At 42.3% G+C, this 24,223-nt stretch overlaps 1 protein-coding gene across 2 annotated transcripts in view; it reads right to left on the bottom strand.

Annotated features, from left to right (window-relative positions):
• Positions 1–1,135: 1,135 nt before the first annotated feature.
• SIGLEC1 (sialic acid binding Ig like lectin 1) overlaps positions 1,136–24,223 on the bottom strand; it is a 284,641-nt gene continuing 261,553 nt past the window's right edge. For both annotated transcript variants that reach the window (XM_085642703.1, XM_085642704.1), the window contains exons 19-22: positions 23,798–24,097; positions 23,253–23,358; positions 5,255–5,327; positions 1,136–2,298 (exon numbers count right to left, since the gene is read on the bottom strand). In XM_085642703.1, coding sequence (XP_085498829.1) covers positions 2,281–2,298; positions 5,255–5,327; positions 23,253–23,358; positions 23,798–24,097 — 497 coding nt within the window. In that variant the 3' untranslated portion in view covers positions 1,136–2,280. The remainder of the gene's footprint in view (positions 2,299–5,254; positions 5,328–23,252; positions 23,359–23,797; positions 24,098–24,223) is intronic.

Genomic DNA, 24,223 nt, shown 5'->3' with positions numbered 1-24,223 from the left:
AAGGACTCCTTGCACAAAAAAGGACAGCCAAATGTCAATCTGAGGAGTTGTTTTCATCCAAAATCATCATTTGCAGAAGGTTTCATGCTGCTAGAGCTGATATTCTTCTCCAAATTGAAAATTTTACATGTTCGAGTTCTCGAGCTTCACATTACTTCCGCCGGATGTCGATGGCGTGTCCAAAATGACTTGATCGCGTTCTCTCGCTCCCTGTCGCGTTGGATATGACATGTTCGGGGTCTCTTTCTCCTTTTCGCGTTCAATATGACGTGCCCGCGTCCTCACGCTCTCGCTCGCGGTGGAGAATGACGTGTTCGAGATCTCAATCTTCTCATACTCTCGCGGCGCATGATCGCGAGAAGAAAGACGTGATCGCGTGACGAATGACGTGATCGCACGACATATGACGTTAATGCGGGCGCGAACTGTCACGAGACAGCGCAAAATGGCTACCAACAATCCAACATCTCGTGGAGAACGCGACTGGGTCGAGAAAACTTGTCGGCGAACGCGGGGATTCAGGTAAGGCGATCGCTCGCACGCAAGAATGAATTTTTTTTACAGCGCGAGCAAGAAAAAAATTACCGGTAAGATGCGGATTGTGGAAATTTTGACATTTTTGCGGAACGCGAAAATGCCAAATTGTCGCAATTTCCGCGAGCAGAACGGAATTTTGGCCCAGGCCTAATTGAAAAACTCACTTACTCACAGATGTAGTAAGACCAGTAGTTGCATTGTACTGATGGTGACACACACTGAAATCTCTGTATTGGAAAATCTATCACCATTATAGGTGCAATTTTAGTATAAAAAAACCAAACTGAACAAAACATCAGCCAACATTGTATTTGCTTGAGAGAAACTCCCTCAAATAAAAATAAAAGTTTAGCCATGTAACTATCTGCAAATATAGGTTTCTGAGAAAATGTCCATAAAACAATTGATTTGGCCGCAAAATTTGCCTACAAATCAATTTGTCAAGTTAGGGCACTTCTCCAAATCTTATCACAACTCATTGTGTTCAGTAGTTGTGACATTGCATTTATTTTTCTGACTAAACAATTTGGTTCAATGTAATAATTAAGAATGCAAAAATGAAGAAATACATTTATAAAGAAGCTACTAAGTAAACCTGTTTAGAAAAAATGCCTTTTATTGTGCATTAAATACAATTTGACAAATAACTATAATTGTCACAAAAAGATTCACCCTTAATTAAAGATTATACCAAACACAAACCATTACCTCAGCTACGGGCCTCTCACTAATCCAAACATAACCCTAAAGTTTAGCATACCACTAACCACAGTTTTACCTCAAACATAATACTGATCTTTAATACAATCTGAACACGAGCCCTTCCCTCAAACACAATTCTGACCGTTCCCTCAATCCCAACACCAACCTTTACCTCAAATATAACCTTTACCACTATCTCAACATTGGCTCCAACTTCAAACATAACATTGATCTGTACTACTATATTGTCACAAGTCACTACCTGAAATATAATACTTACATTAACTACAATCCCAGCACTAAACCTTACCTAACACCAGAACTAACCTTAAACCTAACTCTGTCCCTCACTTTATCATCCAATCAAACTCTAATACAAAATTTTAACTTAACACCATAACAAACATAAACCTTTCAATAACACCAACATTGGTGCCTGAATATGAGTACTGTGGAGGGGTGTATGGTATTCATCAGACCAGGTAGATACTATGGGATGAAGTATTCACTAGGTCCGGTACTTTCCTTCTATTCTGAGTTTGACCAAGAAACATCAGGAACCACATTTGAATTGGTGCTTTTCTGCATGATTGGATATTTACCAGACCTTTTCCCCGGGTATTTTGACAGGTTTGTCCTGCCAAATGTACATGCAGAAAACTGCAGGCAGTTATGACCAGAGTTCACACACATCAGAATCTACTAGGATATTCATAATAGGGCCTAACCCCACAATTTTGAAGTAATTCATAAAGAAGAAATGTTCTGAATGCTTGCTGGATTTCCTTCATTAAAATAAACCCTGTTTAACTTTTCATCACTTTATTTTCTTCACCATTAGTTCTTTCTTGGTGTATTTTTATTTTCACATAATACCAGTGACAATGTGACAAATGCTTCCTTGCGAATCTGAAGATGGCACTTATTGCTCATGAAAAGCGTGGGGCAATGGTAGCATTTTCTTCCTTCTGTAGACAGCATTACTGCCTCTTCTGTTTCATTGGAAAATTCTGGAGTACTGCTGTATCTTTGAAGATTGATTCAATGCGCTACCCCAGCCTGCAAAATACAAAAAGTAATCATTATATAAAGTTTCAAGTTCAAGGGCATATTCATATAGTTAAATTCACCTGGGAGTAAATCTACACATTTAAATGTACTCTTACACTTTGTATTACATTTACTACTTTTGGCTATACATCATTTACAAGTGGAAATTCACTACAAAGTCTAGACTGACATATCTCCACCCCTTGAAATAGGCGGTGGAGCCACATTTATGAGTGTGAAGTTACTACTAGTAACTTTCCATATGTAGATGGAGGTCTCTGCGTCTGGTGCAGAGACTTTCCTATAGTAGTAAAAATATTTCTGTGTTAAATATCAATGTAAGGTAGTATTCATTCACTTTAGATGAAGAACAAAACAAAAAAGCTGCACCACTATTAACTTAATTTTAAATTATGTAGTTAATTAATTTAAATATATTAACTTCAATAAAAATATTTTTATAGGCTTAATACATCGCACCTAAAGTAAAATGCTTATATTTTTCATTAGTAATTAAAGTTTACCAACATTTATGTATAGATTTAATTTAAATATTTTTTTAAATATAGTTACATTTATTTCTAAATTTACAAAGGCTAATAAAATTTTCTATAGCAAAATAATATTCTTTTTTTACAGATGTAACATCAAAAAAAAGAAATTAAATGAATATATATATTATTTTATATGGGATGGTTTTGCAGTACCAGTGTTTGGCCACGTTGGTGCTGTGTGGTCCAGGTCGGAGCCAGAGTACTATTATGGCTGTTTTGGACATTTTTTGCTGTAGTGGTTTTAGAAGAGCCGTTTGTAAATAGGAATGCGCTTACTCTTGTGTGGCTGATTTCATATTCCCCCTTAAACCTCTCCTTAGCTTTTCCCACACCCTTTCTACATCTTTCCAAACACCCTCACTTTTTGAAGAAAGTATTCCACATTTTCCAGCCTCTCCTCTGATCCCTATCACATCTACTGCTGAATCATTGACTGATATCTGTGGAGATCTCGCAATCGAAATGGAGCTGTCCACAGAGAAAAGATAGGAGAGGCAGAGACAGAAGTGTCTTCACGTAGGTCTGTGAAGGCCATTTTGAAGCAAGTGATATAGTACTACTAAACATACTACAAAATCCAGTCTATCAATAGGCCCTGTGTCAGTTAAAGACGAGGCAATTCATGAAGGTACATTTGTTCATAAACATAAGTTTATAGCCAAATTTACCTTTTTTTTGCACCTCCTGGGAATTCACAAAGGAACTCCTGACTGGTTTAAGTACTTTTAGGATTGCAGGTTTCTCCACCACGAGTGCAGAGAAATCCACACTTGTACGTCCAACTCAAGGTCGAAAGGTGGCGTTCCAAAGTGTGGGTTGCCTTAGACGTTTGGGAACGTCAACAAACGTACATTTGTAGGCGTTCACAAAGTTCTATCGACCCCTTCCATCCTGGAAAATGGTCAGAGGTATACTCCAGAGCTGGAGTGACTACTCTTCTAGGATAGAAAGTAGAACGAATCATCCTCACATCTTATGAAGAAGGACCTTCTCCAGTGGGAAAAATGTTTTCTCGACTGGTGGGCCCGTTTCCCTGTGTGGACTCGGCTTGAGACCCTTAGGGGTTAATAGCTGCGATATATATACATAAATCCCTGATTGATTAATTGATTGACTCCTCTACTAAAGAGAACTCTACAAGAGCGAATACGATCTTTTTAAAGAACTCACCTGCCCTTCCCAGAATGGAGTAGCTTTCCAGCATAGTTCTTGGGTTGTTTGCGAATGTCAAATCGCAGGAATGCATGCTCAGAGGGGGGAGCACATCTCTGCCCTTACTTTTCGGTTTAACGTTTGTGAATCAGCCCCAAAATATTCTCAACAAGTTCTGACAGCCTAGCTTGGATGTGAACCAAAGGAAACAGACCTGATCCTTTTCTAGATTTTGGATCACCTGTACACCAGTATTGTACTGTGACACTCTTGAAGAGTCAGTTGTGTGACTGTGCTGTGCTTATCTGGGTACGCAGATGTAGAGCTGAGCAAACTTTTAATTCCGTTGGTCGAAGTTCACAGATTTCCCACAAAATTATTCTTATATGAGATTTTTTCTCACAAACAAAACTCCTCCAAAATGTATGCTTTGTTTTTTTTTCTCCTACAAACCAATTTTAATTCACTTTTCAGTTTGTTTTTTTAACTTCACTAGTGTAGTCTTGTTAAATCTCTTAACTTTGCAAACTAATGTTTTAAAAAAAAGAAATGTGAAGGAACAACATTTTCGAACTCTGCACTCCCCTACCTATGTTGTATAGTTCTTTTACTTCACTATGGTTTGTTTCTAGATTGGAAGCTGCATAGTAATTTTATATTTACTGGTGAGTGTCCGAAGTCTTACACAAATAGCACATGAATCACTAAAAGACATCATGAACAGGCCCAACATCTCTAACAACCAAACATCTGCAGAAGCACATCTGTAACTAGGGGAGAAGTCTCACATTTGCCTAGCTTGTCCTAGGTGTGCACTAAAAACATAGAAAACGTCAGTGCACATCCTCTGATCTTACCTGACGAGTGAACAATACACTGAGACTTTAGTGGATGAAAAATGTATGCCGGGCAAAACCACTTTCAGGAATCTGGTTTTGGGGGAAAGGATTTTCTATCATTAATCAAACAACATATGTGAGATTTGCCTTGGTGGGTTTTCTCACCTGTCACTTGTCAAGCCCTGTCTCGCGCATCCTTATTTCTGTATTAGCACACAACATCTTGAAAGTCAAGTGAAAAATCTGCCTAGTATTGGGTCTACAAAATGTAACACTTGTCACCTTGTAAAACATGCTATACACAACAATGTTATCAGTAGGAGGAGCCCACTTCCGCTGACGTCAGTGCTAAAACTCCCACAAGCAATATCGACATCAGTCAGTTATCTGCTTCACTGATGATTCGGCGCGCGACTATACCTGGGGCTCCTCCCTTTTCGACGTCATTTCAATTATATTGTCCTCAGTCTCCAACTTCGAAAACTCTAATTTCCTGAAAGAAATGTATAACAATAAATTATGTTATAAGCGATTGTCATTCAGCTTTTCATAGCACATTAGTACACATCATTACGTCGTCCGTTTAGTACATTATCTATTTACTTTATTTTCAGTGTGAAACTTATTAATAATTTGTCTCCTTCCTCAGCTTAGTTCTAGAATGCGGAACAAAAGAAAGCAGCAGACTTGAGAACAGTTGAGAACTCTTAAAAATCTTCCCTTGCTTAACTGACATTCTATCTCTGTAATAGCGTCATCAACACAGCCTAATATGAAAACACTGCTGGGCCTCCCTAACACTATGAGCTGATCTTTAAACTACAGAGGATACTCTTCAACTCTTTATAAAAATGCACATACACACACACACACACTCATGCACACACACACCCACATGCGCACAGACACACATACACATGCATGCACATACACCCACACACACACACACACATGCACACAGACACACACACATGCACGCACAAACACCCACACACACACACACACACATGCACAGACACACACACACTCATGCACACACACATGCATCCACATGCACACACCCACACACATGCATGCACACACACCTCCACATGCGCACACACACACACACACACACCCACACACATATACACACACACACAGACACACACATCCACACACACACACAAACACACAGACACACACACCCACATGTGAACACACACATCCACACCCATACACACACATACACACCCACACACACACTCGCACCCACCTACCCACACACATGTAGACACATATCCACATCCATACAACACCCACACTTATTACCACAGTACATTCTAAGTGACATGAGAAAACCATGCTTAATGTCTCACAAATACCATTTTTAGAATTAAAGGACATCAGAAAACATCTGGATTCATACACACAAAGCTTAGTTGATGTGATTCTCTCTCAGTGGCTGGTGCAGGTAGGCGCGGCGGGGTGGTGGGATGACGACAGAATAAGGAAAATTAAATAAATAAATAACTCCTATTCCATTGTCTGTTGACATCCCCTCGCAGTGCCCCACCCTGCCCCACTGTGCTTACATGCACCAGCCGCTGCTGTTCTCTCTCACTGTACTGGATTTAATATGTTGAGGTCTGAATGATGCTATGTACATTTGTTTATAACTACTGCATGAATAAACTATTTAGCATTAACCATGTACACAGATTGGTAGTGTAATTTGCCGTTTAGTACCTTTGTGGAGGTCATTAAGGGGTATTATAACCCACTGTTAGACAGGACAGCCTTACGGTGGTCTTCCCTCAAACATGCTGCCTTCACTCTTCCTGCTGAAATTAATTTTGTTGACTTTAGGACTCAGGCCTGCCATTACAGCTTGTGTGCAGTTTTAAACTGCCATTTCGATCTGGAAAAGTAAACCTCTTGCCAAGCCTAATCCTTTTTTTTTAATTCATATAAGTCACCTCTAAGGAATGCCCTAAATAGCCCATAGGGCAGTGTGCAATGTATTTAAAAAGTTGGATATGTGCTTTTAAGTTTCACCGGTCTTGATCGTGAAAAACTCATAAATTCGTTTTTCACTACTGTGAGGCCTACCTCTCTGATAGGATAACAATATGCAACCTTATTATATTTAATAAGTGATAACTTTTGTTTGGGAACAGGTATTGTTCATGTTTGGTCTCTAAAAAATTGTAATTTAAAATGTTCTTAATGGTAAAGTCGGATTCTAAGTCACAATTCTGAAAATTCCACTTTTAGAAAGTTGCAATTTTCTTGCCTTACCCATTTGGTGCCTACAGCCTGTGCCCTTGGTCACATGACTGTAATTAGCTGGCAGTTGGCCTCTGTCAGTTCTTAATTTCTAAACAAATAAGTGCCGGGCCCTTTTGATGAGGCCATGGCAGTTTGCACCACACATTGCTACTGCAAGCGCTACCAATGATAAAACTTACACAACTTCTAACCATTACACTTCTACAAGTGTGAGAATTCAGACTGTTCAGACAGTTGTATCTACCTCTGGAAAGAGACCAACAAGTCATCAGAGATAGCCTCATAAAAAAAATGTGGTCCTCATAGAAGTCTGCTACAACTACATTGATGCCATCATGGGCAGAACATCTACTACAATATACTTCCCAATCAAAATCTAAAAAGTATAGAAGAAACTAATAAGGGTGCACATGTAGCAGATATTTGATGCATTGCCAACTCTACCAAGCAAAAATGTACACTCTACTTCAACCCCCACAGCTCACACATGAGAATCAACTATCTCTTTACTTCTAAACATCTTCTCAACCTCATAACAGAAGCAAATATTGGTTCAATCCTTCTCTCAGACCATGCTCCATTCTCATTCACATTTGCAAACACAACAGTTAAAATCCAGATGGCTGCTGAAAGCAAATGTATTGAATGACTTTAACACTGCCCACCACCTCAAACCATTCATCAAAGAAATCTCCAACAACAACAGCTCCAAAACGATCTCCAAATAAGTTGTCTGGTGTGAGGAATGGGGTGTTTTATATAGTCTGATAGTGTGACCTCACCATGTTTGTCAAACCTTCAGCTCAACCCTGGGTAGCTGTGGCTTTAAGCAGGAAGGCTGACACAAAGGAACAGGTGTAAAGCATTTAAACAGTGCCAAAACAAGTGAAGAAATCAACGAGACACTTAACAAATCTGAAACCAATTTATAAAAATAGACCGTATTTTTAGACACCACAAAGAAAAAGAGCCACCAGAGGGGTCTGTAGATGTAGAATTTATAAGGTATAGTGAATCAAAAGATTTCACTCAACCACAAACACGCTTTGGCAAATTAGACGAATTTGACACAGAAACGTTTTGAGCATAAACTCTGGCTAGTTGTTTTGCGGTCTGTTAGAGTTACTTGGGGTGACCAACTCAGCCAGTCAGGATGACCTGCAAGTTCCTCAGAAACAGTTACCTCAGCAGCATAAGTAGTCTTCAGTCAGTTCCTGTTACTTTCATTCATTGCAGTGGTTTCCTATGGAAGTGTTCCTGATGTAAGGGATGCAGGATGCTAAAAATGGTCAAGGATGCTGTGGATGCAATGCGATCAACCGGGGTTGTCCTGCAGCTACTCCTGGGTCCACGAAGGGAGTGAGGCAGTCCTGGTCATAGGGTTGACGTCCCTCAAAGTTCTCTTGGGTCTAGCAGCAGTCTAGTGGCCACTCAGGGCACAGCACGCACAGTCCCTTCTCCTTTGCTAGCTTCCAGGTTCGGCATTTGAAGTCAACGCCATTGCTGCCTCTGTTTGCCCGTTCCATGGTGCAGAAGGGCAGTCCTTCTTCAGTTTTTCATAAAGTCCAGTCGAGATCTGAATTATGGGTTCCAGGGGTGACCTTTTATGCCCAGAAAATGCCCTCAGGGTAGGATGTAGTTAGGTTACCTCCCTCCTGATGACCACTTTCAGAGAAGTGTGGAATCTGGCTATTCCAAGATGCAGCATTCTGCCAACTTCCAACATGGGAGAACCCCTCTCTCTGCATCCAGAGCTGCCTAGCCCAACCCAGAGGTGTGGCTACCAAGAGGCAACAGGTCCCTGAAAAACTGCTTGTCTAGCTCAACAATAGAGCAGCCTCTTTCCCAAGTGTTTCCTATTTGTCTTTCAAAGGCGGCTTCTCATTTGAACCTCACCTTTTGGGCCTACAACCGTGTGACTTCCTGCAGGAGGGATGTAATACCTCTGTCTCATGCAGGCACCCATTGTCTCCTGTCTTGGGAGTCATCAGCACGTCTCCCCAGGATGGCAGAAAGCTGTCTACAGGACAGACCACATGTGCAACAGTTACTGGAAACTTTAGGCAACTAAAATAGCAACTTCTAGATTTGCACTTTGCCGACCAGTGACACAAAATTTGATTTAACCATTAAATCGGATTTAATGCACTGATTCTTTTGATACCTTACAGTACCAACTTTAGTAGACCCATTCAGAAGTTAGAAGGCTAAGATATCAACCTGTAACTCTGTACTTGCCAATGGGGCTATTAGCCTATCCAAGGTAGAAACAACAATTTAGGATTTTTACTACTAGAACATGTAAAAGTACATGTTCCACTTTTTAACATATAACACCCTTCCTTAGAGCTCACTGGGGCTACCTTAGGGGTGACCTACATATATTAAAAAGGGAGGTTTGGGATTTGCCATTACATTACATGGCAAAGCTGAGTTAGCAGTTTTAAACTACCCTTCCAGTCTGCAGTGTGAGACTGTGAGCCATGTTTTACCTTGTGGTGGCACAACTAGTGCTGCAGTCCATAAGAGACACCTCAACCTACAGGCCCTAGGCACCACTGGTACCATATACTCGGAACTTACAAATAAGTTGGGCTATACCAACTGGGGCGGAGCCTATCTAACATGGACCATTTCAAGGGTCAGAGCACATCCACTGAGTCCTGTTTAGCAGGGCTCATGGCATTTCAGAGCCATTGCACCAGTACCTAGTGGTCCAAATGGGGGCAAAAAGTCAGGGTAAACCTGCAAAATGCCTGATTCCTTAAATCACACAATCACACACCCCCACAAATCAACTCTCCAAAATGAGATCATAGCAATAGTCACCAGAAAGAAGCAATGATGGAATATAAAGCAATACGAGAGAAGATCAAAAATTAGAAAATAAGTTTATTAAAGACAACCGGAGTTCCACCTACAATGACTCCCTGAAACTGATAATTGAGTTTAACAAGCAATGATTCTATACCGTGGGTCACTTCGTCATCAGCATTAGATCCAAATACCATACTGGAGGGAACCGTGGCAATTCTAAAGACTCTGAAGAATCCAAGGGGCATATTAACAAGGCGACGATAAAAAATTATCGCCGCTTTTGCGGCCGTTTTTGGCTGAAAAGCGGCGCTAATTTTATCGCCTTATCAGCAAAGACACGCTATCCCGTGTTTTGCTGATTTATCGCCCCTTACAACAACGCCCAGCTTTGCATCTCTAATGAGATGCAAAGTGGGCATTCCGTGCCAGAATAACTGGAGAAATGTCGCTAACCGACATTTCTCCATTTATCAAGATGCACGCAAACAAGCAGAACGATAAGAAAAGTAGCACTAACCACAGTTATCGCTACTTTCCTTACGCCTGCTTGTGATCTGATTTAGCCATGTAATCCAATGGGAGGTGGATTACATGGCTAAGACCACCCTGCCCTATAAGCAAGGTATCGCTGGTCGCAGTGCGATTATCGCTGGATTTCCAGCGATAATCGCACTGTTTTCCAGCTAACGCATGGATTCCTATCGCTTGGGAGATAAGCGTTGCTGATAGCACGCTATCTCCGCGATAGAATCCGGCGTTAGCCTGCGATAATTATCCTCGCGCTAAAAGCGCTGAGCTATAATTATCGCAGGCCCTTGCTGATATGCCCCCAAGTTCTTTAAACATTTCTCAGAAGCACTCTACACTAGTGAGAAACAACCCTCCAAGGAAGACGTAAAAATTATATTTTCCACATTCCAGAAAAGCACTGAGCCAAACAGACTTTTCATCCCTGGAGGCAAATATTACTGAAGACGAAATACTAAAGAGTATATGAAACCTCAAGTAAAAGAAAACATCTGGCACTGATAGCTTTCCAGCAGAATTCTGTCACCCACACCCAGTGATACTAACTTTAAGACACCTATCACTATTCAAGCACTACAAAGATTCTGGTATTCCCTTTGGCACTTTTGTAGAGGCCACAATCCTCTTGATCCCTAAGAAGGACAAGGACCTGCAAGAAAAATGGTATTGTCCCATTTTGTTTATTGATGCAGACAGAAAAATCCTGGATAACATTTTAGCCACACGCTTAAACATACTGATCTCATCAATGGTCCTCCCTGACCAATCAGAAATTGTGGTGGGCAGATTATCGGCATTCAGTCTCATTTCTAGATTGCCCCAAATAGACTAGAATGGCCTTACCTCTTTAAAAACCCTTGAGTGGCATGCCATCTACTAGTATTAATACACTATGTTAAACGTCTCTATGACAACCCCCAAGCGTTTGTTTAACCAACGGAAAGCTCTTCAGTGGATTCCACCTTACCAGTGGTAGCAGATAAGAGTGCCACCTTTCGCCACTCATCTTTTTCTTAGCACTTGAACGGTTACTAAAAGAATTAGGAATAGTCAACCTATAGGAAGCAATAAAATCGTGTCCAGAAAATATAGCCTCTCACTGTGGTGTGAACTGGTAAAATGCTTCTGCTCATTAATAACTTCATGCCAGGTAGTGGCTGTTTAAGAAATCAGAGGATGAGAACACTGGAATTATGCAGCAGGGAAAGACCAAATTAAGTTGCCGTGTTGATTAAGTTATGCAGCAAGAAAATGCAAATTATGTGGTGTAATGCAGCACATTTTGTGGCAGTGCTACTTAGCTTTGTGTCCTTTTTACAAGTAGCTGTCTAAGCAAAGGCTTAATCTTAGTAGTATCTAATAGAAATAGAAAAATACAGAAATCAGCAACTTAAGGCGACCAGTTAACCTTTGCAAAGTACCTCCTACTGTGTGGTAACACGTGGCAGTGTCTTTAGTAACGTATGTACCATTTGAGCAAGAAACAATTTGTTGATGAAATGTTTATGTCATGCAGAAGATTATAGATTATGTGGTAAGTGTGGCAAATTCATAATTATGTGAACAACACTGCAGCCACAAAATCACATAACTCTAGTGGCCCTACATCTAACATATTTGAAAGTACTTTCTAACACTGAATAACACAGTCTGAAGCCATTTTTGAGGCATCAAAATGAAAACACAGAAACCATTGATTTTCAGAATTTGGGAATCACTGGAATCCAAAACAAATAAATACAGAAAACAGAAAAGTCTAGATATAACGCACTTGTAATACAACGGACGGGAAATCCATCACGTGTGATGGGATATCCACTCCATCAAACTCTAAATCAAGGTCTGTTGGGCAAAAATGTGATAGATATCTTTGCTAGTTGTATAACCATGTGGAACAATATCTGGAACAACATCCCTGTATCCATAAGGCTCGCCTCAACACTGCTCCAATTTAGGAAAGAGTTGAAGATGCACATGTTTAAAGAACACTGCACTGCAATGCATTAGCAGTCCTCAAACAAGTTACCTCTCCTATCAATCATTGACTTCATGCTGGACGTTGACCATATACAGCTTTTCAATGCTTTTTAGCTAGGTTTCTGTTGGAATGTAGTTTAGTAGTAGGTATAAGTTGGTACCTACCACAAGTAATAAGACCACAATCACTATATAAGGTCCAGTGAAGGACTCAATAAAATATCCCCTTGCTCAACCCTTGGTAGCTGGCTGTGAGCAGGCAGGCTTAACTTAGGAGTGAGGTGTGTAAAGCATTTAAAAACACCAATACATTAAATAAGTAAGACACAACACACAATAAAAATGTAACACCAATGTTATCAGAATAGGATTTCTTATGATTAAAATGGCATAAGAATGACAAAAATCCAATGTAGGGAACCAGAGATATCATTTTTTAAAGATTAGAAGTAAAACTAGCTGTTAGAAGCAAATAGCGCTCAAAGGGTTACAAAAGAACGCAAAGTCAAGAGTTCAGGCCACCCACGATATAAGACTTTTACATTTACTTCCATAAGTGTTTATTGATGCAGGAAAGTCGTCCACAGCACCGGCCAAGAGTTTAGAAGCTCTGGTTTCCCTCTTGGGGTCTGGGTCTATAACTCCCACAATGCACCTGGTCAATCCAAGTAAAATCCAGGTGATGCGTGTCAGCTGGAGTTGTCCTCATTGTTGATGTTACAGGTAGCCCTTTCACCACTTTTCTACCTGTTGCTGATCAATCAGGGAGTATACTCCTTATCCTTTAAGACAGGCAAAGTCCTTGTGTTGTGAAGCCTTGTGAGTGCAGCAGGTGCAGTCCTTACGAGTACAGTTCTCTCTTGTCCAGTCCAAGGGTCCAGCAGGGCAGTCCTTCTTCTCCAGACATTTCTTTTGGGTCTTTGAGGGTTCACAACACCAATCAAAGGTTCCATAATCTCTGAGTTGCTCCTTAGGAAGTTGGGACAACAAGGACCCATGGCCAAATCCTTAAAAGTGCTCTAAACGCTGTGCAGCTGGGTTCTTCTTGGTGGAGTAGATGCAGGTAGAGTTCTTTTAACCTGTTGCTTTTAGAGAGTCCTCCTTCAACTTTCAGAGCAAAGCAAAGTTATTTTTGGGCCGAAGACCAAAGTGTGCAGCAGGTGCAGTCCTTATGAGAGCAGCCCAAGTGTCCAGCAGGGTAGTCCTTCTTCTTGGAGTTTTAAGGCAGGGATCTGTGTTGCTAGACTGCTCTCCCATATTTATCCAGTGTTCTTGGGTGAAAAGCAGGGAGGCACCCCTGACCAATTGGGTACAGGGTGCCACCCAGACGTATGACAGCTTCCTCCAAAGTGTAGCATATTCTTGTCCCAGAAAGCAAAAGGGAGAAACTCTCTCCTGGCGATTAAGATCTGGCTAAGCCAACCCACTGGTGTGCCTACGTTTCCCTAACACTCCCTTCCAGCCCCTCTACCAATTCAATTACTGGGGCTCCTGTCTGGCTGGGGGTGCAGGACGTGGGATTGAGCCCATGTCCTGTCCTAACTGTAATTTCCTCTTTGAAGACCAGTTTGGCTACTCCAACCCCATCCTGCCTTTTGCTCTTCAGCTGCAGATCTCTTTCCACCAGATGTCCTTTATCTCTATGCAGGCCACTTCACACCTCATCAGAGCAGTTTGGCTCAGTCTGCCAAAGGATGGCCAATCAGGAGAGGCTGCTGGAAGGCTAGATTTTGGTGCATCAGAAAAGCCAGTTCCATAACTTATTTTCTGTAATAGTTTTAAGAAATCTAAACATTGGCAAGGTGTTGGATTCATCATAACTGTTCTTTTAAGTCTTTGAATTATATTTGTTAGCTCACTTCTGTCGGTAGTTACACTTTCATAAAGTATTCCCATGTTAGCCTATGGAGCCAATGTGCTACAATGGGAGAAAATGAAATTGGCACTTTTTCGCACACCAGGTCATATAAAACATATTTTATAATGTCAGGCTTATTTTAACATTGCACCCTACCATTGTGGCACCTAGAGCAGAACTAAAGGGTGACTTATATGTAGCAATAAGCTAATTTAAGACTTTGGAAGTACCTTTAATTCCAAAGTCAAATTTGCATATAATAGTATTTTAAAAGCAGACTGCAAAGCAGGGCTGCCTTAACAATGACAACAGGCAACAAAGCAGGGCACACTTAAGTGCATTACATCTACTGGGCCCCTAAACCTACATGCCCTACCATATACTATGGGCTTACAGGTAGGTTGTCAGCACCAATTGTTATTATACCTAATTATCATGTTCTTTTAATCAGAGCACAGGACCTGGGTCTGGTTAGCAGAGTCCAGGGCACAATCAGAGTCTGAAAACCAGCATCTAGTAGTCAAAATGAGGGCAAAAAGTTTGCTGGGGACACTGCAAAAAGCCCTGGTTTCTCACAGTTTCCAATATATAAATATCACATGCATACATACATACACCATTTGGATTAGCAAAGTCTGTCAATCAAACATTGAAAAATAATGGAATCTAACTGGAGTAGGGAAATGTTATTCTCTCTTGTTCCAGTAAGGATTTATGGATCCTGGGAGGACACACAAATCTGGGCAATTCGATTTGCTGGCCACAACAACAAAAAATGCGGGAGGTTCTAGGGACAGACCCCTGGTGTAACAGTTGTCCATAGACCAGACCGTGCACGGAAAGCCAATGTCCGCCTTTGAGGAGGGTGTGCCATATAACAGGAATGCTGCCAGTTTGCATTTTGAATCTCAAGCCCTGATCCATCTTCCAGTTTCAATCCTCCCCTTTTGTCAGTGTTTGCCCTTTAATTTAACAAAGCACATTGACATCTCCATGCATTTGCTCCTTCACAATCTATGTCTCAGGTAAGGCTCCATCTTTTCTCCATAATAATGCTGAAATGTGTGTTTGAATGGAGGAATGAGTGAAATTGTCTAAATATTGGCTAATCTGTTTGTGGTGTGACAGAGAACAAAATCATGACCTTGTATCAATAGGCAGGCACTTAAGAAGGTGTATTGCTTTATTTGCAAGATTCAATACAGTTATATATTTATATATATATATATATATATATATATATATATATATATATATATATATATATATATATATATATTATATATATAAAACAAAGTTTTACAAGGACAAAATAAGAGAAAGTGCAGTTTTCTTTCCTATGAATGGCTATTCTGAGAATAAAAATAAATGTTTTTTCTTGATTTAAGGGATGGTTTATCAGTGAAAATTGAATAAATGTAAGTCTAAAGTGACTAACATACACCCCTTGCTTCGAACAAATATTGCTTCTGGCCAAAAGGGCATTTGATGGGTGTGAGCACTTACAGTTGGTTTAAGTAAAGACTCTATAGGTTTTTTCTAACTCAATACAGATATATGAAGGCCAAGCCTTATCATTTGGCTGAATAAACTCATGATGCTAACATAAGACATAGCAAGATTTATTTATCTTGTGTGTGTGTATATATATATATATATATATATATATGCGGATTTCCTATGGAAACACGGTCCTAACTATAACTATCTACTGGCGACTGCCAGTAGATAATATATATATATATTACCTACTGGCGGTCGCCAGTAGGTAGTTATAGTTAGGACCCTGTTTCCATAGGAAAACCGCAACATTCTATTTGGAATAACTTTGCCGCCAGTCGACGAAGCCTCGCAAAATTTTCAAAATAGGTGGGGCGCTACGCTCCGCTCCTACCCTGAAAGTCTCGGGGGGATTCGGCAAGCAGGGGCTGAGATAAAAGGGGGGTCCCAAAACGCGTTTTTCCCATGCATTTTTCCATAGGACCTTTAGACACAGCTACAGCCCGAACGGCTGAACAGAGTTACTTGAAATTTGGCAGAGAGGTAGTCCTCAGGTCAAGGAAGTGCCTTTTGTAGGTCTGGTGTAAATCTGTTCAGTAGTTTCTGAGAAAATAGCCTTTAAATCAATATATATATCTGAGCCAGCTTACGGTGCGCTTACGGTAAGCTTACCGTACGCGTACGGTGACGTGCGCGAGCGCGAATCTGATTGGCTGTTAGATCTTAGTAAACATTCGAATCGGTCGAAACCAGGAAGTGGCGGCCGCCATTTTCTCTCTCGCACTCTGAGAGGGGGTTAAAAAACAAAGGGCAAAAACATGTAAAGGGGCTGTTTAGACAGCTCCTAAGCACCTAGCCATGTTGAGGGAGTCCCCAAAGTTCCCCTAAAGCCAAAAACGGAAATTTCATTTTTTCGATAATTTCGGCGATTAAGCTTACCGTACGCGTACGGTAAAAATTATTAAAAACAAAAAAATTATCCAAACTCTCCCCACCCCAAGTGCAAATGGCGCCCGCAGGGCACCATTTGCGCATGGCTTAACAGATTTATGAAAAATTAAAATATCACCTTTCACAACGAAGCGCATCATATGTCCTCCATGTGCGCACGGTGCGCGAAGCGCATCGTGCGTACATGTCCCATCTAGCGTAACGTGGGCACGCGGTGCGCTACGCGCACCGCGTACCCACCGTGCGTGCACGGCACTAACTGCGTAAAGTGGGCGCGCGGTGCGCGAAGCGCACCGCGTGCTCACTGTGCGCGCACGGTGCGCGAAGCGCACCGTGCGCGCACGGAACGAACTGCGTTAAGTGGGCGCGCACGCCACGAATGGCGTAAAGTAACTTAGCATTTAAAAAACCGTAGAAATTCACTGAAAAAACCATAGGTTTCACACACGTTATAGTTAGGAATTAGCATTTAAAAAACCTTGCAAATTCACTGAAAAAACCATAGGTTTCACACATGTTATAGTTAGCGGAAATTTTACTGATAAAAAACCAATGAAATTCCCCCGTTATAGTTAGTGCAGGCAACTATAACTCACGTGACCGCAATCCTCTGCTGATGACATATGTGTCTTTATGAAAAAAAATATTTGCAATATATGTATAGCTAAAATTTAATGGAAGAAGACATGGGCAAATAAGTGTCTAAATACAGTATTAGCATCAGCAGAGGATTGCGGTCACGTGAGTTATAGTTGCCTGCACTAACTATAACGGGGGAATTTCATTGGTTTTTTATCAGTAAAATTTCCGCTAACTATAACATGTGTGAAACCTATGGTTTTTTCAGTGAATATATATATGTATATAATACATTGAGTATTTTCACTGAATAAATCAAGGGTCAAGTAGAGTGCTATGTATGTCTTCTAATAATTACAAAAACTACTGTTTTAAAACCAAACAAACACTGAACTTCACCAGTTATATGAATCTGACCTATCAGTAATGTATTATGTGATGTCATAAGCAGTGTATCATAGTGTTGCAAGTTATACTTAGGTAAGATTCGTATAACTGGTTATTTACAGTATTTTTTGTTTTTAAGAGAGTATTGTTTTTTTTTATTATCAGAAGACCTACGTATAACTCCACTTTAACCATTGCCTTTTTCAATGAATTTCTATTGTTTTTAATTCAAAGTAAGATATTATTACAATACATCTGCGGACACACCCTGTGGCAAAGTCCTGCGCCCAAGTCCGTGTGGGCAGCCAGCCCCTCCATGCCGACAAAACCCAACAGACCCCTACCCCACATTAGCCTATTTTTAATTGTTTCTCCAGTCACATTCTGTCCTTGCAAGACCACCATGCTGGCTCCTGCAGGCGTACTACGGACCGGATCAGAGCCAACTATATAAATATTTTTTATATTTTGGCCCGCGGGAGCTCTATCATCCCACATTTTCTGTTCAGCTATATTGAGAGCCAAAATTTCAACAAACCTGATGCTGTCTTTGACTCCTAATGCTGGAACCATTCCATGCATTTACTCCAGTTTCTTTGTGGTAGATTAAATTAATAGGAGTTAGGTGTGATCATTAGTGGAAGCTATGTGCTTCATGCATATGGTTGGTGTTATGACTAGATAAACTGGCAGAGATTAGGTATTCTTAGGTTGTAGGAACAGGGTTTTAAAGAAGGAGTGCTTGTGATCTATGAAATGGGATGTGAGCTGTTAGACTTGGCATCTTTTGGCGTGTTTCCCCTGAGTTTTTGCTTTCTGACCTCCTGGTTTTGACTCTGTTTTTGCTGGTGTAATGATTCTGCGCACTTTTCTCACTGCTGACCAGTGGTAAAGTGCAAGTGCTCCTGTAGTAAAATGTGTTATGGATTGGTGTTTCCATGATTGGCCTATTTGATTTATGTGTCAGTCCATAGTAAAGTGCATTGCGCGTGCCAGGGCCCATAAAATCAAATGCTGTTGGTGGGCTGCAGCACTGGATTGTGCCACCCACGCAAACAGCCCGTAAAGTGTAACTCTAACCTGCCATTGCACAGCCTGTTTGCAGTCTGGGACTGCCATCTCGACTTGGCAAGTGCACCCACTTGCCAGTCCCTAAACCTTCAATTTTCTACATGTTAGTCACCCCTAAGGTAGGTCCAAGGTACCCCTGTGGGCAGGGTGCATTGTATACGAAAGGTAGGACATGCCCTGGTGTGTGTGGCATAGTGAATTACAGCCAATTTCGTGTTTCACTATTGCAGAGCTACCTGTTCCCATAGGCCAGAATGGGCAGTTTGATTATAACATCTTATAAACCTGACCCAGGGAACATGGTAGAAAAACGAATTTAGTATGCCTGAACTCAGGATGATAAAATACATCTTTTAGTGAAGTTGGTTTTAATATTCTGTGTTTGAAAATACCACTTTTAGAAAGTAGGTATTTTCTTGTCTAACCATCGAGCCTGCCTCTGCTAGGTTGTGTATTGCATGTCTGGATTGTGAGTGACAGGGGCTGGGGTGGCTCCAGGAGACAGGGTGAGTCAGCACAAGGCTGAATATACATATCTGCATGAGGAGTGGTGGGAGGAGTAGCACCTGGACCTGAATAGGGCTGTGCCTGCCTTCCACAATGCTGGCTCCACCTCCTGTGGTGCGTCTGATGACCCTGACCCACACTGACGAAGGAAAAAGTTGTGCACTGGCAGAAAGCACCCAGAACTGGTTTGGACTAGGTACAGACACTCTCTGCCTTCAGAGAACAAATGATTTGATGGTATAAATATTGGGGCCCAAACCCCAGAACTTTAGAACTCTTTTGGATCAAGAAGACAGCCAAGGAGAAGAGCTGGAGAAGCTGTGAGGAGGAACTACCACTTTGCTGTGTGCGTTGCTGTGTTGGCCCGCAGTGGCTGTTTCTGTCTTGGGCAGTGAAAGGACTGGACTGAACTTTCTGCAATCTACTTTTGTGAGTTTCTCCAAGGGCTTGAGGTAGAGCTTGCCCCCTGTTCAAGAAGTCTCAGGAACAGCAAAGACTTCAAGCTTTTCTACCCTCAGCACTGGGGACTGTGTGTTTTGTGCTGCAACAGAAGAAAAGCAACTCAACGACGTCTACGATGCCGCTGCCGACTCCGAGTCCTGACGGCACCTTAGAGGGCACCGCCGCAACGCCGCACCGTGACCCTGGTCTCACCGACGATGCCTGCGGATGCAGCCACCGAGCCCTTGCTCGCACTGCACTCCGCACCACCTCGCTTCGCGGCGATGCCTTGGTATCCCCGATGACGCCACTTGCACCTTGGTCCGAGGGCTCCGCTCGTAAAGTTACATGACGCACCACCCTTACACTGCTTACACTGTAATACTGTTGGTTATGTGCAAATGCTTTACACACTGCCTCTAAGATAAGCCTGACTGCTCGTGCCAAGCTACCAAGGGGGTGAGCAGGAGATATCTTAGGAGTGTAACTCCCTTATCCTGACTAGGAAGAAGGGTCCATATTTGGACAAAGGTGCAAGCCCTTGTCAACTAGAGACCCCCATTTCTAACATGAGCCATTTGCAGAAATACCATACCAGAGATTAAGGTAGGCAGGTATTGGACTGAGAGAAGGCTAGGCTTAGAAAGAGGAGACATGCAGAAGATGGAAGAGGGTCAATCTGACTAAAGGAAGGAGAGGAATCACGCTAGATTTGCAAGGCAAGGTACATTTTTCAAACAGGGTTTTAGGAATACAGTAATCTGAGGATGTAAAGCTATAGATAGAAATAATATTAAATTGTGCTCTATGTAAAGGGAAGTTTGCTTAAACTAGTGAGTTCAAGTGTGCCGATCATTTAAGCTAGGGGTGGGCATGCCTCATAAGATTTACTGTAGCGTACTTAAGTGAAATTATGGCAAATTACATGAGATTACATGGATTTACACGAGGAGCGTAAAACAGCATTTAGCACCAAGACCCAAGGATGCATTTTGCACTAAGAAAACAGTGCTAAATGCAACAGAACACAAAGAGCAGCAGCCAGCAACTACTAGTACTCACTGAGTTTGTTGTTCTATATTCCTATAGTAGGATTTCTGTACCAAATTGCTCATAATTATGCAGGCATAATCGCGTAATTTTTGGTAATTCCATGTCAAAATAGTAAATCAAAATTACCAAAATGACTCCAGCGTAGTTAAAATTTCCCCAGGCATATTGTATATATTAAGGACCAACCCAGTTATATGCCAAGCTTAGGGCAGCCCTTTAAAACACAGTCTAGAGCATGGGTACTAGCAGATATTTTCCCAGGGGCCAAAGAGTTTGGTCTATGGTGTGACCAAGGGCCACATTGATGCCAGCACGCTAGCAGTCTGCAGGCCGGAGGCCTGTAAAGTTGGTTAGGGGAAACGAAGCATGTACATCTAAAGGGTGAAGTGCACATTGTGAAACAGAAAACTTGGGATCTATCCCAGCTTCCTCACTTGAGCAATTGCTTTATTTCACTTTGCTTCCTTTTGCTTCATTATCGCATATAAGAGGATCTCGAAATACATGACTTCAGGGAAGAGGATGGATAAACAACCCAGCCCCCTTTCCAGGAGCGGAACCTTCACGATCGCTGCCTTCTACATGGGAGGCCGAATGCCGTCCAGCAAGGCCGTCCACCTCAGTGGATGACGTGGCAGAGGAGTCTCCCTGAACACTGGAGCAGGACGAGATGAAAACTCCATCCGGTAACCAGAGGTCACTGGCCGAACCGTCCAGGCATCGGAAAGACCCCGGAAGTGAAAAGAAGCGAAGATAACCACAAACTGGAAAAGGCAGTGAGTCACTGCTTTGGAGACAGAGTGGGGGCAGAACCACTGGATTGGGACTGGGACTTTTCACCACCAGGGGACCCCGGCCATGACCTCTACCGCAAAAGGGCTTCTGAGCACCCCTGGCTGGAGGAAAGGCAAAGGCGCGGCGATAACCAAGCTCCGACCCTGAGAAGGAAGCCAAACGGGGGCCACAAGCTTCTGATTCTCCACCCACTGTTTGACCAAGTCCTCCAGCTGGGGGCCAAACACCTTGGAAACCTCAAACAGCAATTTGAGCCAGACAGACTTCTATGAGGCCTCCGCCTTCCAAGTCTGCATTCAAATATTATGATGAGCAGCAATGGAAGCCCCTGAAGTTGCAGCAGCTGCACACAAGGTATTGAAGAAAATGTCTATCAGGTACCACACCTGAAGTTTCATGAGAGCCAACAAGGAGAAAGCTTCCTCCCCCTCATTCAACTGAAGAGCTAGAGCTTGAAACACCTTCAACAGGGACTGAACCAAATAATTGGAATAGACTGTGGTCCGAACAGAAAGATTGTAAGCAGCGCGGGCCTGCTTCACAGCACCCTCCAACTTTATATCGACTGGGTCGGAAGGAAGGGCTTCAACGGACAGAACCATGCCCTGGGAGGAAAGGCCAGCCATCAAATTATCCACCTTGACAGACTGAGGGAACTCCACTGAAAAACCATCCAAAGGGTAACGTTTAACCAAAAAGTGAGCAAAGACAGATTTATCAACATCCCGCCATTCATGGGCCAGCACTTTGCTGACAGCACCGTGTAAAGGCAAAGAGTCAGGATCAGGCTGGTGATATTGAGTAAAAGAATTATCCTCCAGTCTATCTACCACAGGTGGAGGAAAACCCAAATTATTCCTGACATGGACAAATGAGACAGAGAGCTCAGCTCCGTGAACAAACCCCCTTCTAAAATCCTCATCATCAGGATTAACAGAATCAGGCAGGGGAGCAGGGCAAGGAACTTTTGCAGGAGGAACGTCACCTCCCGTGCCCTCAAAGCAGCCTCTACAGCCTCATTGATCATAGCGCGTCCGCCGTGGGAACCGCAATGCTGGCAGCAGCCTGCTCCATAGTAGCACAACACATGAACACGGACGCGTCCTGCATCAGACTAGTTTCTAAGGAACGCAGTCCCAAGGCCCCTAACTTCTTGTGGAAGGTGCCACCAAGCAGGAAGAACCCTAAAACATAAAGGAAGCCCAATTGGGCAGGCGAGCACAATAGAGGAGCCAGAATCCGGGGCCGAAGTAGGCACAAGGGCACTCAGCGTCGCCCCCCCCTAAAACACAAAACCAGTGCCTGCTGGAGCAGGGCGAATAGGTGTAAACAAACACAGTGTGACTGCTAAAGCAAGCCACAAACACGGAGAACACACAAGTATAGAAAAACACTTACCTGACCTCGCAAGGAATACCAAACTGCATCATCAGAATAAAAGTACAGGTTGCCATGGTAACGCACTTCCCTCTTTATGCATGCCGGGTAGGTAGTGCCATATTGGGGTAAGTGTTTGACCTCTGCTAGGTGAAAGGTTTCTGCAGAGCAGATGAGCTGCTCATTAATAAGGAATGGGACGGGAAGATGGATGAGGAGGTAATGAGGGACTAGATATCTTAGGCCATTACCGTGTAATCTACTTGCTCCTTGTTGTATTATCTACATGCATGAGATCAGACTCACCTCTTCCAAATCTTTCCTGCTAACACAGTGATCAGCAACAGGAGACAAGTAGCAGTGACAATAGCGACCACGGCTAAGCTCTTGTAGAAGTGAACCTCCTCAGCAGCTGCAATGATAAAGGATAGATAAGGAAAAGACACACCAATGAGCTGATTCCTACAACAATGTGTGGGAGATGTAAATGGTGTGGGGGCATGTGATATGATTCTGAATAAACCCCCCTCCTTAATAAAGACTGCACAACAGAGGTGGGAAAAACTTTTGCACAGTTTGAAAAGTTTGCCTGGACTATAAACTCTGCTCAACTTTATTTGCAGAAAACATCTGTGGAATAATTTTCTTGCAAAAATGATTTTCTTCTATTGATTAGGATATCATAATCATATTTGTTTAGCATGTTTGTTTTTGAAAGATTTGCAGGTCCCTGAAGTTCATGAAATTCCAAGGTTTTTAAAAAACTTTTCAGGAAAAAAAGTGAGAACTTCTCAAGCCCCTAGCTTCCAAGCTCCTCTTTGTATCATTTTTACCAAGTTTGTCTTGCTTACCCTGCACATTGAAGTACAGAGACGTTGTTGTGGAGCCCAGTGTGTTGTTGGCTGTGCAGACGTAGTTAGCAGAATCTTCCATTTTGGCCTCTATTATTTCCAGCCGCAGTGAGTTGTACGAAGACGATGTCCTTAACCTTGGGTCCCAGGTGCTGTGGGAGCTGGTGGAAGCCACAGGTGCATCATGTCTGTAAAACGTTAGGATGGAGGCGGGGGAACTGTCAACCGAGCACTGTATGATACCCAGCCGCCGTCCCTGGGTCTCCAGGAACGAAGACGCTTGGAGATCTCTTGGAGCATCTAGACATGGAAAAGACAAATACTGCTTAGTAAGATTGCAGACAGGTTCCTATTCATGACATCAATTTAACCAGGTTTGTTGTAACTTTTACCTAATAAGCAGTCAGTAACAACCAACAACATGGT

Source organism: Triturus cristatus, chromosome 2_2 (assembly GCF_964204655.1).
Source record: "Triturus cristatus chromosome 2_2, aTriCri1.1, whole genome shotgun sequence".
NCBI lineage: Eukaryota > Metazoa > Chordata > Amphibia > Caudata > Salamandridae > Triturus > Triturus cristatus.
Note: the sequence above shows the minus strand (reverse complement) of the source record. Positions and strands in the feature narration are given on the sequence as shown.